The 18,531-nt window shown below is 35.7% G+C and overlaps 1 protein-coding gene across 8 annotated transcripts in view; it reads left to right on the top strand.

Annotated features, from left to right (window-relative positions):
* Positions 1–18,531, top strand: part of FSIP1 (fibrous sheath interacting protein 1) — a 305,434-nt gene that overhangs the window by 187,087 nt on the left and 99,816 nt on the right. The window contains exon 14 of one of the 8 annotated variants that reach the window (XM_056810253.1): positions 9,539–9,629. The exons of the other annotated variants lie outside the window; for them this stretch is intronic. Coding sequence (XP_056666231.1) covers positions 9,539–9,629 — 91 coding nt within the window. The remainder of the gene's footprint in view (positions 1–9,538; positions 9,630–18,531) is intronic. 8 annotated transcript variants of the gene reach the window in all.

The raw sequence follows: 18,531 nt of genomic DNA, 5'->3' as shown, positions 1-18,531 counted from the left end.
CCAGGGTTGGGGGACTAGGGCATTAGTTCTGAGAGGCTTGGCAGGGAGCCACTTCAGTGACCTCTCCTGAAAGGACAAAAAGCAGAGAAAAACTTGTCTGAGGATGCAGAAATTTTGGGTGGAGAGTGCAGGCTGTGGCCAAGGTGTCTTGCTTGGATTTTGCCCCTAGCAGGCCCTGTTATGCTCCATAGGGTCAAGGGAGCAGAAATTGAGGTGACAGGGCCCTGGGATTCTTATGGTAGTGAGGCAGTTTTAGGGATAATATTGCTGCTCTCCCCAAACGACTCTCAGGAGAAAGATAATCTCTTTTAAAGGGCAACAGACTGTTGAGATTTGGGTTGCACCTTGTTTGAGTCAGGAGTTCCACATGGTCACTGCCTGACATTCAGAGCTTGTTAGTTCCCCAAACTGGCTCTTTTTGGGAAAAAAAATAAGCTAAAAAATAAGCTTAACCTCCTCCCCCAATACTCAACCCATTTTCACCAAATTTTGGTTCATAGCTCTGAGGGTCTCTTAGCTGTGGATTGGCTCTGGTCAGTGTCTTGGTGTTTTTGCCATATCTGACTTAGTTTCTAACAAACTGACTTAAGAATAGTTTAGAGAGAGTAAAAAGTGAAGAAAATGAGAGTATTCATTAAACCTTACTGTAATAATTAAAATTAAGATGCTGAGAGTAGCTTAATAACTATTAAATCAAAGTAATAGTAGTAGTAAAGAGAGGGAAAGGTAGAAAAGAGATACTTAACTTTCTAATCAATTGGCTACCATGATGAGCCTGTAGCTAAACTCTGACAAGGGTTCATTCCACTCTCCATGCTCCCGCCAGAAGATCAGCTTTAGTTCTTTATATATTTGAGAAATATTTATCAGAGAAATTTGTTATAAGAATTTTCCCCATTTGTTGTTTCCTTTCTAATCTTGGTTGCATTGGTTTTGTTTGTATAAAACCTTTTTAATTTAATATAATCAAAATTATTTCAAATGCTGCATTCTGAAATAGACCTTTCCCATTCTCTGCCACTATTAGGATTTTTCCTTCAGAGATTTCCTCACACTTTATCTGACATAGTTATTTTCATGCCATCTCCCTTAGTAGAAGATAAACTTGAAGGCACGGAATGTGTTTTTGCTTTTCTTTGTATTCCCATGCCCAACACATAATTGATCTTGAACTTAGAAAGAACATCCTGAGCTAATTACAGCTATCTTAACTCACCCTAGGAATGACTTCAGATCTTCACAAAGGAACACTCTAGGACTTTAGACCCTTGGTAGCAGCTTCTCTTGTGGACTTTATTATTATCTGTTTGGCTAAAAAAACATACAAGGTGTTTGGATATGGTGACATAGTGGTCCTAAGAGTGGGGGAGATGATCAAACCTTAAGTAAGATAAAAGGCATCCAGGAGTTTGACACTTCCTGATTTGGCTCCAAGGATAGTTTCCTTAGAGAACAAGGGAGGGAATAGTTTAAGCTCTCAATGTGCTAAGTCTCTGTTTATGGCAGGAGTAATTTTTTAAAGTGTTTTTTTTTTTTAGGAAGCAAACATTTAAACACAACATATTTGGTAATAGGAAAACCTGAACCAAAATGACAAATCCCTATTGAATGGTATGTTTTCCAACATTTCCTCCATCCTCATATTTCCATATTTCTTGCCTCCTTTTTCCCATGAAAGGCAAACACACATCTATCTTGTCAGTTATATAAACATGTGGACTTTTAAAGAAGTTAATTATGTGAAAATGTTATTTTGGAAGTTAGCTGAGAACAAATTAGGGATAGATGTAAATGCCTGTGGTGAGCTTGGTTTGTTTGCCTCCTTGGGCTAGCATTCAGATGAGCTTGTTTCTGTATCCTTGCCTCTGTATAGATAAATGGACAAATAACCTCCCTGGCAGATGTTAGTCCTCATTTGATGGGCACTAGATTGAGTGGAACATTGTAGTACATATCATTGCAAAGCAGAAATGCTGGGTTATTTCAAAATGCTGTTTTTAGTTAAAAATTCTTTCAATGTGTTTCTTTTGAGCTGACACTAACAGATGTCAAGTATACTTTTTTTGGTTGTAGTTCACATTCAGCGTTAAAAGTAAATGAGTATGGTTTCATATTTCTAGCTAACATTTTTTTTAGTAAAAATATGTAGTTCATGGTTTTCTGCAGGCCACATTTCATTTAATAAAAATAGATGGAACAAAATGTGTTTTATGAGCATATAAAAATGTCAAGCTATAATGATTTTAGTGCTGTTCATTATTTAAAAAAATATTACTCTAACCTATAATATTTAAGATATTAGTTTTGGCCAAAAAGTGAAATATAGAAAGAGTTTGACAATATATAATTTTGTATTAAAATGGAAGAATGTGGTTTGGAAAAAACTTAGAAATCATCCATTTGTATTTGGGTTTTACATAATATTCAAGCCTGTTGAGGCTTTAAGTTATACTAATTTTTATCTTGAAGATGTTAACTTTTTAAAAATCTGAAACCAGGTCTCGAGTTTTCAAAATCCTGTTTTTTTTAACAATATTTCTTTTTATCTATTTCATTAATACTCCAATGTACCTACTTATTTTCAAGAGATCTCATATGATGTTTTTAAAAAAGTATATAGCCTTATTTTCTGTGTTAATAACTGTGTTATTATTTTCTGTGTTAATAAGACAGAAGGGCAAGAGCTTAAACAGGGCTTAAATGACTTACCCAGGATTATATATCTATGATGTGTCTTGGGGGGGGTCACATTTAAGCCCAAGTCCTCCTACTTCTAGACTTGGTGTTCTATTCATTGTACGATTTAGCTACCTCAGTGAAAATAACTGAACAACAATATATACATATGTGTATATATGTGTGTGTGTGCGTGTGCGTGTGTGTATGTATGAGTACATCTGTCTATGCATACAAATATACACAATCTCCACCAGTTCTTCATTTACCAGCCAAACCAGACCACCATGAATTCAAAGCAAAGGCATTTACTGAAGCATTATGACAAGGCCATAAGGGACTTGAACCAAGTAATAAACTCTTGGTGTTTATGACTAAATGGGTGCCATCCACATGCATTTCTTCTGGGGAATGCTATTCTTTGTTCTTATGTCCCCAACCCATCAGGAACAGGTATGCAAGAGGCACTCATGGAGAGACGCTAGGAAAATTTTCTGCCACTCTAGGGAATTCTGGCCTACCTGGTATTACGTTGCAAGCTAAAGGATATTGGGCTTTTTTGGCAAAGAAACCAAATGATCCCAGAAACCTTGGCAGCTCCATACTTTTGGCCTCTGTGGCTACCTCTCTAAAGCTGCTCCCTATGGCTACTATATTTCTTTTTCAATTCTTGTCCCCTCTTGGATACAGTTCCCTCAACTGATGCAAGGCACTCTAGGAGTCTCAGGTTCCAGAGTACTCATAACTGGGTAGCAGTTCTGTCTATGTTGAATTTATAGGCAAACTAGCATTTTGCTGGAATCTCCCATTAAGGGCAGAGGACTAATCTTCACTCCTATTGCATTTGATATGTCTGGGGTTCTTGATATCAGAGTTTCTTGTGGAATAGGATATAGTGGATAATGGAATACCCCTTCAATAACACAATCTTTCCTGTATTGGCCAATGCCCTTGTGTAACTGATAATGAGCACAGAGTTACCTTAGAAATTCCTTGGATTGAAGTTTAGCTTAGATCAACTTTGTCAATCTGTGCAAGAAGGTGAGGGATGGATTCCTGATGGTAAGTCAATTTTTGTTCAAGGACAAAGCCTCCAAATGTGGTTTTCCTAAATTTTGAACAAGCTTTTCCCTTATTTCCCAATGTCGTTTCAGACTTTTATAGTGAGGTCTTTTTCCAGATAAAAGCTTCATGACTGTCAGTTAGCTGAGTCTCTTATTTATTGTTCATACCCTCATATATGGACAGATAGTGCAGAAAAGAAGGAATACGTTGCATTGTATAGGTCATGCCAAATTGACTTCAAGATCCCTTCCTAGAATGACTGAAATTTTCCATACAACAGGCCCAGAATGCTGATACCATTAATTTGCTTTAGATAGTGATTGCATAAAGTAGTATAGAAGGAATTAGAAAGCTAGAGACCTAATAAGATATGGTGCCAGTCTTTCTTTTTTTAGGATAATGTTAATAATTTTTTTTGGTGAGGGCCTGGGGTGGAGAACAACAGTGGACATTCTGTGACTTTTGGTGACTTTGAAACATTTTTATAAAGTGTGTTCAATATTGCCAGGGCTTAAATATACATGTCTATAATTCTAAAGTAAAATATTCACTAATATTTACCTTTCCAATGAGATATTTAACTTGTATATCTATTTTTGAAGCATTTGCTCATTTTGGTGGAGTTACTTGTGGTGTTTAAACTATATTTGCATACTTTCCTTTTCCTCATGAATGTTTCTTTTCTGAATTTTAAGTTGGGATCCCCAGTTTTTTTTGTTGTTGTTGGAAGGCACAGAGTTAGAAAATTAAAAAAATACACCAATGTGTTAAATATATTATAGTTATATTTGACAGTTCTTGTGGGTTAAAAAGTATACTATTTCATTCTTTTCATGAGCAAAAAGCAATTTAAAATGTATACATATTTGATTTTGCTGATTATATTTATCAAGTTTTTTTTATTTTTTTTTAGTATAGATTTTGTGATTTTATTGATGTAAGGAGCTTCCTCTATAAGTGCAGATCAGTAATAGCTCTATGATTTATAGAATTGTCTGTGGCAGGGAAAGATTAAATGACTGCCCAGGGTCGCCCAGTCAGTATATGTCAGAAGTGGGACTTGAACTTGGGCCTTTCTGACTGAGGAAGGTTCTCTGTCCCTTATATAAACTGTTTCTCACTCATCAATTATGCTCAATTTTTTTTAAAAAACAATTTCATTTAGGAAGCAATTCTAAGGCCTTTACATATAGCAGATACTAAATAAATATTTGTTGAATGAATGAATAAATTTAGCCATGCCTTTTTGAGAGTCACTTGACTTGTCTGGTTCATACATATCAACAATCCAGTTGAAAGACACAACATTATAAAGGAAAATTGTAAAGATACATATTTTAAACAAAGGATAAGTAGGTCTGGCTATGTCCTTGGTTAAACAAGGTATCTATAATTGCTTTTACTGTAGATTTACAGTTAATTGGTAGCCATAGTAGGTTGATTTCTTGTCCTTTAAATCCATGTCTGTCTGTCTATCATCCAACTACCTACCTACCTACCCATCAATAAAAGAACATTTATCAAGCACCTATTACATGCCAGGCAGTGTGCTAAGCACTAGGGGTCCAAAAAAGATGCAGAAGGCAGAAGCTCTTTTAGCTTCTATTCACACTAGTAGGTCAAGTTCCCCAAAGGGTGACTGACTATTGCTCTACAAGAGTTCTAGGCGTAACTGAGGGATTGTTGCTTCTGATATTTTAATCCATGACTTTCCATTTGGTATTCTCCCCACTCATTATTAGTCAGACAATTAGCTCTTAGAGAGGGATATTTAATAAGGAGGGATAGCAGGGATATTCATACAAAGACAACTTCCCCAAAAGACTTGGATGTATTCTCCCAGTTACATACAAGAGACTGTGAGGAAAGGGTATTCAACCTTAGGGAAGCACATATTGCCAAGGGGTAATAAAAGACCGGGAAACCTCTTAATTCTAGTGCCTTCTGCCATTAATTCTTGCCCATTTATCCTCCATATAGCATTTATATATATGCATATATATTTATTTATTTGCATGCTGTCTCCCTACCCAGGTCAGATGTTCATGGAAGTGCAAATAAAGGAGGATATTTTAAGGTTATTTCTATCATAAGGTGCATGACATTGCAAGGTATATTGCATCTTGTGCACCTTCTTTGCTCTGTAGATAATACATTATACTTTGATATTTTGGATGAAGAGAACAGATTTTCCATTTCTAAAGAGAGTTGATTGATTGGATGTATCCATATCACTGGTGTTATTAAATATTTGGAAATCAAAGTCAATTATTTGTCATTTGAGTATATGAATGAATTTTTTGAAAAAAAAAAAGAACAAAACCACACTCCTGCTTTTGCCAGAAAGGTTGGAGGGCAAACATGGTTACCATAGAGAGCTACTCTGAAAACTCAAACACCAGAACCTGGATCATTATGGTGAATACAATATTCTATTCATTGCAGAATAGTTTTTTCACATGTGCATTTACTGCTTTGACTTTAAATCTAATTTAGGAGTTAAAGATATTTCCTAATAGGTTTGACAGCTGATCTTTGAACAAAGTGGCCTGTTATCCCTTTCATTCCAGGAAGACCATGATGGAAGAAATTTGTACCACACAATTTACCATTTGAATGGAAGTTGATGAGCTAAATGATATTGCTGACCTTTATTCTTTCCAGTATGTGCTTATTTGGAACAACAGCTAGTATTTTGGACTTCTCTGGCTTTTCTCATTTTGAAGAGCACTAATCTAACCTTGAAGACTTTGGTCATCACAATTTAGTGCCCTATGACTTAACTTCTCATCCCTGTGTCATAGACTGATTTGAGCTGACCTCCTTTTCCTAGTCAGTACTACCTGCTCCTGGTGACCATCCATGTCACCCTTTCCTCCTATTCAACTCTCTTCTCTTCCATTGAGCCAGGCTATATATTTTCCCAGGTCGGTTACACTTTACTTTCCCTTGTACATTTTGTGTTTCTGCTAAACTGGCCTACTTCTCAATCTTTTACCTCAGGGCCTTTGTACTAGTTTCCTGGTCCAGGCTGCTCTCTTCTTCCTCACTCTGCCTCTTGGAACCTCTAGATCATTTCTTTTATTTTTTTAAGTCTTTACCTTCCATCTTAGTTTCTTTTTCTTTCTTTTTCCCTTCTGTCTTAGAATTGATTTCAAAAGTCAAGGACTCTCAGCTTTGTCATTATATCCTTAATGTCTAAAAGAGCACATAGTAGGAACTTTTATAAATGTATATTGATTGAACACATCATAATTTTTATGTCATAAATAGTCACATAAATGAAAGATAATTTATACTACCTACCACTCCCATCTACTTGTTTTATTGTTTGTTTGCTAGTATTTGTTTTCAGTTGTTGTCATCAAGTTGTTTTTCAGTCATGTTCCATTCTTCATAACCCCATTTGGGTTATTCTTGGCAAAGTAACTAGAGTGGTTTGCCATTTCTTTTCTGTTCATTTGACAGATGAGGAAACCAAGACAAACGGGATTAAGTAACTTGTCCAGAGTCACATAGCTATTAAGTGTCTGAGGTCAGATTTAAATTCCAGAAGATGCATCTTCCTGATTCCAGGCTCAGCACTCTATCTACCTATTTATATATAAGTAGATGACTTCCAAATCTCTATATTTAACCTCATTTTCTCTCTTGTATTTCCAGTCCAAATGACCATGCTAGATATTTCTGCCAAGATTTCTCACTAGTACTTCCTATCAAACATGTCCAAACTTCTTTCATTTCCTCATAATGCTGTGTCTTGAGTCCTTTTGTTTTCATCACATTCAACCTGGAATTATCTTTACTTTTCTGAATGTCTTGTCCTATTAGAATGTAACCTTCCTGGGTATAGGAATGATATTATTTTTCAAATTTGTATCCTTAGTGGCTGTTAGGCACTGTTAGAGTCTTAATAGATAGATTATGGATTGAAATGGAGCAAGATTTGTCATATACACTGAGAATTCCAATAAATGGGTCCATTTAAATGAAAGATTAGTGATTTAAGAAACCATAGTGATGCATGTTCATAGTGAAGTATAATTCTTAACTATCATATATGACTCTGTATACGTCATTTGCTTTTCTTCTATATAAGTTTCTAGTTGGCTAGCCTCACTTACCTGAGTATCTCATTTATTTGAGTACTGAGTTTCAAGGATAATTTTCTTTTTTCTCAAAATCCTTTTAAAAAACAACTTTATTAATTCTTCTTCTTTGGGGCTCTTTTACTTAGTGTTTCTTGATTAAATGTGAGACCATTCATATACTTTTGAAGTTCTCAATCTATATTTTCCAAAGAAATTGAAGGACTTGGAATAATAATTCTATAAAACTAGTTGCTTAGATAAGTGGTATCAAACTCAAATAAAAATGAGCCACTAAGTCATACATAAAGATCTCTGCAGCATATTGACTTAGAAAATGACATCTTAACATTATCTATATTTGGTTGTATTGTTGTTCCATTGTATCAGATTCCTCATAACCCCATTTGGAGTTTTCTTGGCAGAGACATTGGAGGACTTTGTCAATCCCTTCTCCAGTGCATTTCAGAAACCTGAGGCAAAGAGTTAAGTGACTTGCCCAGGATCATACAGCTAATTAGTGTTTGAGACTGAATTTCAACTCAGGAAAATGAGTCTTCCTGACTCCAGGTCTGGCACTCTAAAACTGTATTCTAAAACTTATCTGCCCTATATTCTATTGTATTTTTATATTTTTTATTAAATATTTCTTAATTGGATTTTAATCCAGTTCGGGGTGCAGTGGGGCCTCACAGTTCTGCCTTTATTCCCCATTTTTGACACATCTAGTTTAGTTAAGCTAATCCCAATATCAGCTATTTAGATCAGCTGTCTGAGTTTTCATGAAGTGAACTGTAGCTATCCATGGGGTTTTCTTAGCAAGGATATTGAAGTGTTTTGCTATTTCTTCTCCAGTGGATCCAGTGTATTCTTTTGTCAGGCAATCAGAGGTTAAGTGACTTGGCCAGGGTTATACACCTAGGAAATGTTGGATCTAGGCCTACCACTCTATTGACTGAGCCACTTAGCTGCCTCTAAGAGGCATACCGAGAGTTAAATGACTTAAGCCACTCAACCAGGAAGTGTCTGAGGCTAGATTTGAACTCACTGCTTCCTGACTCCAGACCCAGTGTTCTTAATCACTGAGTCACAGCTGCTTCTGCTGATAATTCTATACAACACAAATTTGTGTACTTTTAGAAGCTTTTTGCATAATATATTTTTGTATTTTGTAATTCCATTGAATCCTATCCCATAGTACAATGTGGCTCAGCAGGCCTCTCAGACTCAGAGAGGAGTGGGACTGGGGGGGGGGGGGGGAGGAGCAGAAGCATGTTATTAGAATTAATTGAAAGAACCTTTAGTTTTCATTGGACATCATTGAAAACTGTTGATCCAGATTTTTCCCTTAGCATGTTGGCTTGCCAGCACTTCTGTCTCCTGGTTGTTCAGAAGAACAATATTGCCTTAACTTTTCCCATTCTTTCCACAAGTTTCCTTCTCCTAGGGATTTGCTCTTCCTTTCAGCATAATATCAAATGGAAAGGAAGACTACTGGAAGCTGGCATCTTACCCCTCCAACTTTGGCTTTTCCAGCAGTTCTTCAAGGGCAGGGCCTATTGTTTTGTTTCCTCAGGGCCTAAGACATTGTAGAACTTAAATAAGTGGTATTGACTTAATAATTGACTGATTGATATGCCAGGGCATTCCAAATAGATGTGAGAATTGATGCTACTGTCCTGATCAGTCTGTACTTCATTTTATTTTAGGAGCATACAAGACTTTTCCATATAAGGCTCTACTGGATGCATAATATACCATTTTGTCAACTGTTCAATGGGACAAATTCTTCCTTTTCTTGTGAGTCTTTGCAAATACTTGAGGCCCTTTGTTGCTTTAAACATAGCTTACTTCCCCACTTATATAGGTGTGAATCATTCTGCTTTGATCAGGCAGCTTTTTTATTTTTGTTTTCCCCGCCTTGGGAGGGGAGAGAAATTTAACCATTTTAGCTGTTTTTCATTGAAACTGAATTCCTAAAACTGAATGATTCCTTCAGTAATCCCATAGTTTTCATAATGGATAAGAAATGTATTTGGTTATTTGGCATTCATAATTATGTTAGTCCTAAAACTTTGGTATTTGCATAACTCAACTAACGGAGAAAAATCCCAAACTATTGCATGGTCTGATCAGCTGAATGCCTAATACAAGTGTGAATTAATGCAGGAATTCATCACCTTCTCTCTAAACACAAGAGATCTCTAAGGAACCTCTGGTAAAAGGAAATCCACTCCCTTGATTTTTATGGGGGTGACACTAAAATTTTGTGATTGTACCCAAGAGTGGGTCAGTCACAATGATGAAAACAATTTGCAAGAGTCACCATGTCCATTAAAAATACAACCAAATTAAACATTAATGCAAGCTTTGTAAAATGAATTCCCCTTTCAGAAAGTTTACTTGGTTGAAGAACATTAGAAGTGAGAGCTTTGGTTTATTTTCATATTATACTCAAGTATTTGATTTATCATTATTAATTGAATGTGAAAATGAAGTCTCAGCTATTCTATTTTAAAATGCCACTTTTCTGTAACATTGAGAAAGCAATGGTGGCACCAAAGTGTTTAGAGTAATTATTGAATTTCCCTGGTCCCTTTACTGTCCCGTGCTTTGACCCAGTTAATACAAAAGGCTTAAAAAGCAATTATCATACATCTTTCAACTTGATGAACAAGTATTTTCTTTGCAAATGAAATATGTTCTGTAAATGATTAAACATTAATAAAAACAGGAATAAACTTGATTTGTTTCAACAGCACTGTGACTCTGTAGGAGGCAACATATTTCTGTCAGTTTGTCAAGTGTTGTTTTTATAACCCCCCCCCCCCTTCGGCCCAAGTAGCAGTGTATTTGGTTTGTGTATTCAGTGGAAGCTATGATTGGATACTCAGATGAAGAATAACATTTTTCTTTTCAGACTTTATTAAAAAACATTCAGAATGGTATACAGATGACTATAACAAATTCATAGGCTTGCAAAACCCATTTCCTTTGGGTAGATCCACAAATCTACTTGGTAGTGCTTGTGCTTTTATCTTTGTGCTATGGAAATTTGATAAAAATAAAACCATATCTGGGAACTCTGCTTTGCCTTTTAATTTAAATAGCACACCCCAAAACATAGATGTAGAATCATTTTTTTCCTCAATGATTAGAATTAAAATTCTGCCTTCCAGGTGCTATCACATGGAGATATTTTGTACCTGTAGGAGTAAGATCTACTGGAGCTCCATAGCTTGCCCTCTAGTATTTGAGGACGGATCTTGTTGGAGAGGGACTGACTAGTTTCATGTTCCATTTGGTCCCAGGGGAAAGAAGTACAAGTAATAGGTAGAAGAAGCAAAGGGCCAGATGTAGGCTGAATGTTGAGAGTTCTTTAGAAATGGAATGGGCTCCCTTCGCTGGAGTTCTCCCAACAAAAGCTTGATAAATACTTGCTGAAACCCCGTGTAGAGAGGATTTTCATTTTAGGATTGAATTGGATCAGAAGGTTTATGATATATACTTTCAGAGTGATATTCTGTGGTACTTCCTTGATTTACATCCTAGAGAAGTTGTAGGGATAGATATTTTTTCTCACAATGAGGCTGGCATTTTAATAGGTCAGTCTAGTCTAATGAACAATCCAATAAATATTAATAAAACACCTTCTTTGTGCCAAGCACTGTGCTAAGCTCTGAGGATATAATTCATAATTAAAAACAAAAACAAAAACGAATGTCCCTGTCCTCATGGAGCTTACATACTAAAGGGGCAGACAACACACAAAATGAGGCAAGAAAGGGTAGGACACTAGGGGTGTTGTTTCAGGAAGTTGAAACCAGGCAGAGCAGCAAATCCAAAGTAGAATGATCTGAGAGTTCAGTTTTTGCCTAAATTATAAAGGCAAACATTGGGAAGAGTTTGGTGCCCCATCCTCCAGCCCTTCAATCAGAGGGGTATGCCAGTACCTCTTAGCTTTATGACTAAGGGGATTGGGAGGGGAATTTGAATATTAAGGCCTAAAGCTTGGAGAAAGACCATGTCCCAGTTTTTAAAAACCACCATTTAGATCACTATTTATCAGTCAGTTGTGAGAATGGTTGGGTCTATGTGTAGGCTTTGGGGAGAGTCTTAAAATTGAATTATGTGATCTCCTAGTCTCACTGCAATGCTAATTATTTAATGATGTATTCCACAGTGAATAATTTTCACTTAGACCACTGCTATTAATGTGAATTCATAAATTTGGAGCCACCTAGATTTTTAAACTTCTCTTTTTAAACATTAATCTGAACCAGGTAAAGGAGAGAATTACTAGCATTAGTTGAAATATAGATGATGCTATAGTTACTTTTTAAAAAATATTAATTAATTAATTAATATTTTTCCATGGTTACATGATTTATGTTCTTTCCCCTCCCCTCTTCCATCCCCCATCCTAGAGCTAACAAGCAATTACACTGAGTTATACATGTATCATTGTTCAAAACCTATTCCCATATTATTAATATTTTCAATAGAGTGATCATTTAAAGCCAATATCCCCAGTCATGTCCCCAACAAACCATGTAATCAATCATATGTTTTTCTTCTGTGTTTCTACTCCCACAGTTCTTCCTCTGGATGTGGATAGTGTTCTTTTTCATAAGTCCCTCAGAATTGTCCTGGGTCATTGCATTGCTGCTAGTAAAGAAATCCATTACATTCAATTGTGCCACAATGTTTCACTTTCTGTGTACAATGTATGAGATTTCTCTAGTTCATCATTCCTTTCAACACAATAATATTCCGTCATCATCATACACCACAATTTATTCAGCCATTTTCCAATCCATGGTTACTCCCTCATTTTTTTGCCACTATAAAAAGTGTGGCTATGAATATTTTTGTACAAGTATTTTCCCTTATTATCTCTTTGAGGTACAAACCCAGCAGTGGTATGACTGGATCAAAGTGTATGCATTTTTTTAAAGCCCTTTGCACATAGTTCCAAATTGTCTTCCAGAATGGTTGGATTAATTTACAATACCACCAGCAAAGCATTAGTGTCCCAATTTTGCCACATCCCTTCCAACATTTATTACTTTCCTTTGCTGTTATATTGGCCAGTCTTCTAGGTGTGAGGTGGTACCTCAGAATTATTTTGACTTTCATTTCTTTAATTATGAGAGCTTTAGAACACTTTTTCATGTGCTTATTAATAGTTTTGATTTCTTTATCTGAAAATTGCCTATTCGTGTCCCTTGCCCATTTATCAATTGTGGAATAGCTTGATTTTTTTGTACAATTGACTTAGCTCTTTATAAATTTGAGCAATTAGACCTTTGTCAGAGGTTTTTGTTATAAGTCACCCCCCCCCCCATTTGTTGCTTCCCTTCTAATTTTGGTTGCACTGGTTTTGTTTGTACAAAACCTTTCAAATTTAATGTAGCTGAAATTATTCATTTTTACATTTTGTAATATTCTCTATCTCTTGCTTGGTCTTAAATTCTTTCCTTTCCAAGAGATCTGACAGGCATATTATTCTATGTTTACCTAATTTACTTGTAATTTCCTTCTTTATATTTAAGTCATTTACGCATTCTGAATTTATCATGGTATAGGGTGTGAGATGTTGATCTACACCTAATCTCTCCCATACTGTTTTCCAATTTTCCCAGTAGTTTTTTTTCAAATAGTGGGTTTTTGTCCTCAGAGCTGGGATCTTTGGGTTTATTGTACACTATCTTGCTGAGGTCATTCACCCCAAGTTTTTTCCATTGCTCTTCTGTCTCTTAGTCAGAACATATTGTTTTGATGACCACTACTTTGTAGTACAGTTTAAGGTCTGGTATTGCTGGGTTATAGTTAGTTTCTGATTGGACCCTTCTTTCCTAGGTTTTAGAAGCCAAAGATAGAGAGGTTATTAGAAAGGTAAATCTCCAATAGGATCTGAGCTATGATCTCTCTAGGAACTTCTCTTCCTTATTGACCATAATTTGAATTGGCAATGACTTCTCTCCTAATTCATTAGTCACCACTTAACCTTGCCTTTCAGAAAGAGCAGCCTTAAAATTATTACCTAGAATTAAATTTAGTGATTTGGCTAAGACCAGGAAATGAAATTGAACTAGTTATGAACATGACTGTAATGTTTTTTGCTAAGGCTTTATCCTTCCTACCAGTTTCAAGGTGTTATAAAATACTAGCACTGAATATGAGGATCGAGTCTCCTAAAAATGCCTTCAAATTTTTATTTAAGTAAAGTAGCTTATAAATAAAAGCTAGAAAAGTGTGGGAAAGGGAATTTTGGAGTTTGATCAAAGGGCCTGGTCAATTAAATTTTTTCTCCCAGCCTGTTTGATGAAATTATAGGATATGACAGGGAAATAAAAGCAGTCAGGTATTCAGCTATTAAAGGAAAAAGTCAGCGAGGCATTCATCATTTTAAGCACCTACTATGTGCTGGACACTGTGCCTAGTGCTGGGAATTCAAAAAGAGGCAAAATATAGTCTCTGTCTTCAAGGATCTCACAACTGAATACACGGAGTGGTGAAGAGAGTAAACAAACAAATATGCACAAACAAACTATCTACAAGATAGGTAATAAAAGGGAAGGGAATTAAGAGGGGTTGGGATAGCATGAACAATGTTTGTGCTTCATTGTTTCTTTAGGAGACATGAAGAAATTCTGTCATTTTGATTGAATTATAGGTTGGGTAACCATTATAGCTAGCTGATGGATCAGCTATGCCTCTGGTAGTCTTTAAAAAGCCAACTAGTTTTGCAGATATGACATACTCTCTGGGAAGTTAGTCAAGACAGGAGAAACTGCCATTAGAAGGAAAACATTTCTGGAATCAAGAGAGAAGTATTTCTAGGATTTAGTTATCCCTTGGAAGTTGGGAGTTGCATTTTAGAGGGGCATCAGACTAGGGGAGCCCAAATGAGTTGAGTGCCCAGAAGTGCAAGTACAAATTTAGTCATATGTGTTTATACCATCCTGAACCTGCCTGATCTTGTTTGATCTTGGAAGCTAAGCAGGATCAGTCCTGGTTAGAATTTGGATGGGAGACTGTCTGGGAATTGTGTGTGTGTGTGTGTGAGAATATATATATATATATATATATATATATATATATATATATATATATATATATATAACGCGGGCAGCTAGGTGGTGCAATAGTGGATTTCAGACTTCAGACATTTACTAGCTGTGTGACCTGACCCTGGTGAGTCACTTAACCCTGTTTTGCCTCAGTTTCCAAATGGCAGAGTTAAAACCAAATTAAGCCCCTGATGGCAAATGAAGAGATATCTGGGATTCTGAGCCCTCTATAAAGGAAGGCTTCAGGAGGAGTTTTTCCCTTTGCCCTCTAACCCTCCTGTTAGAAGGGCAAATGCAGTTAAGGGTACTGAAGAAGTGTGAGTACCAAAAGTGAAGCAATCTCCATGATGATGAGTTTCCTAATGAATGGATAAAAATAATTTGTTAGTTAAATGCTAAATACTGTGCTAAGCAGAGGAGATACAAATACTAGTGTCAGAACTAGCTCTTTCCAAGACAACTTATACATAAGAAACTGGACTGAAATAATTAAAAAACATTTCTTTTGCTCTGAATTTTATATTGGTCTGTATTGTACGACATAATTACACATAGAAGTAAGAACTTATCCTTGAAATGTTGAGCATTCTCTTCTGTAAATATAAAAATTAATTTTTCAACATTTTATATTTTATTTAAGATCAGCTAGATTGAGAATAAAGACTGACCTCTCCATCCTTCCTCCATACAGCTGCCAAATCATTATTCCTAAAGCACAGGTCTGACCATACCACAATTCTCTACTCAGGAAGCTTCACTAGTTGCCCATTTCCTCTAGGATAAAATATAAACTTCTCTGTTTAGCATTTAGAGCCCTTCAGTCTGGCCCCAACCAATTTTTCAAGGTGAATTAAGCATTACATCCCTCACTCATTCTATGTATTAGCCAAACTGGTCCACCTGCTGTTTCTCCTCCATGATATTCCATATCCTACCTCTTCCCAGAATGTTCTACCTCTTCATTTCAGTCTCTTGAAGTGACCTGTGGGGCTCAGCTTAAATGCTACTTCCTTCTACAGACCTTTCTCAGTTTTCCCAGTTGTTAGGGTCTTGCCCACCATCCCTGTATATTTATTGTGTATCTTGTATTTATTTATCTGTGAACACGTCATTTGCACTCACTAGACTATAAGTTCCTTGAGGGCAGGAACCGATTAAAAAAACAACTCTTACCTTATGTCTTAGAATTGGTACTAAGTATCAGTTCTAAGGCAGAAGAGCAGTAAGGGGTAGACAATTGTGGTTAAGTGACTTGCCCAGGGTCACACAGCTAGGAAGTATCTAAGGCCAGATTTGAACCCAGGGCCTCCCATCTTCAGGTTTGCTGCTTTATCTACTGAATCACCCAGCTGCCCCAAACTGATTAATTTTTGTCTTTGTATAGCCCTTAACAAGTGCTTAGTGATTAGCTGATTGATTAACTAAGTACCAAAGGATAAGGAAAATAACTAATCTATTTCCACAATTAAAAAAAAATCTAGTCTCCTTTAAGAAGCTTCAGATGCATAATGATCACAGGGTTTCGACCTATTTTTAATACAACTGATCCTTGCCATATAAATCGAGCTATTGAAATGTCAAAGTAGTGACACTGTAATTACAAAAGCTATGACACATTTTAAACCTTTATTTTTAACTTTCTTCCAAAGTTGCATGGAATAAAATTTCTTAAACTTATTAGAGAATTATATTAATCTAGAAAGTTTTTTTCTTCTTTTAACTCAGACAGCTTTTGAGTTTCTTCAGAGGAATAAAAATACATTTCCTTTGTTTAAAGCAATTAAGATTCTGTTAATTCAGGTGGTTCAAATAAGGGTGTTTTTAACATTTATGATAGGCAGTCAGGTATTACACTTACTAAATAGCTACCCAAGGAAGTATGATGATTGTTATTTTTTATAACAATGCCTCAAATTTATATAATACCATTATACTTAATAGCTTTCACATTTATTATCATTTTTATCATCATAACTCTCTTCTGGTTAGAATGGTATAAAAATGCTTGATCCGACTGGCCTACACTAAGCTGGGCTAGGATAGGATAGGATGGACTTGTTTAGGCTAGATTAGATGGGATAAGTTTTATTATCCCATTTGACAGAAAAGAAATTGAAGCTGTAATTTGCCCAAGATGTAATAGAACTAGAACTATGATTCTTACTTCCTGGCTCCCATCTATATGGTCTTTACACCTTAACACTCTTCAGGCACAGGTAGCACTTAAAAAAAAGGTGGATCATAGTATATATTATAAAACTAGAAAAAGTAATATGTGACCAAAAGATTAACTATTTTTTCAACCCTTATCTTCTGTCTTAGTATCAATTCTAAGTCAGAGAATGGCAAGAGATAGGCGATTTGGGTTAAGTGACATACCTAGAGTCACACAGCTAGAAAGTGCCTGAGGACAAATTTGAACCAAGACTATTCATTTCCAAGTGTGACTCTCTGTCCACTATGATACCTAGCATCCTTAAAAGATTTATTAAAAAACAAACAAAACCTAAAGTACACAAAAGGAAACAAGACCAAAAAATATATATAGTCCTAAAGAATAAACTTTTATGTCTAGCACTTTCTCTTTTTCCTTTGCCCAAGACTTAATCTAATGTCCCATTGCACTGTGTGTGTGTGTGTGTGTGTAATATTGAATTCTTGAAGGCTCTGCCAGAAGAGTACAACCTCTCTTAAGTCTTACTAAGCTATAAAGGTTTTTTTTGCTCACTGAATTTTCTTTTCAGTGCTTTTTTTTGGGGGGGGGGTCAGGAAAAATCTAGAAGTCTTCTCTTTTGTTAAATGTCAATTTTTCCCCCCCTGGAGGATTATGTTTATTTTTGCTGGGTATGTAATTCTTGGTTATAGTCCTAGATCCTTTTCCTTTTAAAATATCATATTTCATGTCTTCCAGTCCTTTAATGTAGAAGCTGCTAGGTATTGTGGAATCCTGCCTTTGGCTCAATAATATTTAAATTATTTCCTTCTGGATGTTTGTAGTATTTTTTCCTTGGCCTGAAAGTTTTGGAATTTGACAGTCATGGCCCTGGGGTGTTTTATTTTGGGGTTTCTTTTAGGGTATGATTGGTAGATTCTGTCAATTTCTATTTTTCTCTCATTGGAAGATTGGCAGTTTTCCCCTGATGACTTCTTGTAATATGTTGTTTAGGTTCTTTTTTTGATTATGGCTTTCAGGTATTCTGATGACTCTTAGATTATATGGTTTGATTGATATTCCTGGTCAGTTGTTTTTCAAGTGAGGTATTTCAGATTTTTTTCTATTTTTCATTCTTTAGAGTTTGTCTTATTGTCTTATGGTTTCACTAGCTTCTATTTGACCAATTTTAAGTTTTAGGAATTTATTTTCTTTCTTGAGCTTTTATATTTCTTTTTTCATTTGGCCAATCCCATTTGAAGAGTTGCTGTCATCAAAGTTTTTTGGCCTCCATTTCCATTTGGTCCATTCTAGTCTTTAGTGAGTAATTTTTTTCATTGTATTTTTGTGTCTCCATTTCCTTTTGTCCTACTTTAGTTTTTAGGGAGTTTATGTGAATTTTAGTGAAAATTTTCCTGTCAGCTATTGAGTCTTTCTGTCAATTCTCTTATTATCAGATTTTTAAACTTCTTTT

The sequence above is a fragment of the Monodelphis domestica genome, chromosome 1 (assembly GCF_027887165.1).
Source record: "Monodelphis domestica isolate mMonDom1 chromosome 1, mMonDom1.pri, whole genome shotgun sequence".
Lineage (NCBI taxonomy): Eukaryota > Metazoa > Chordata > Mammalia > Didelphimorphia > Didelphidae > Monodelphis > Monodelphis domestica.
This window is presented reverse-complemented; position numbering and strand designations above follow the sequence as displayed.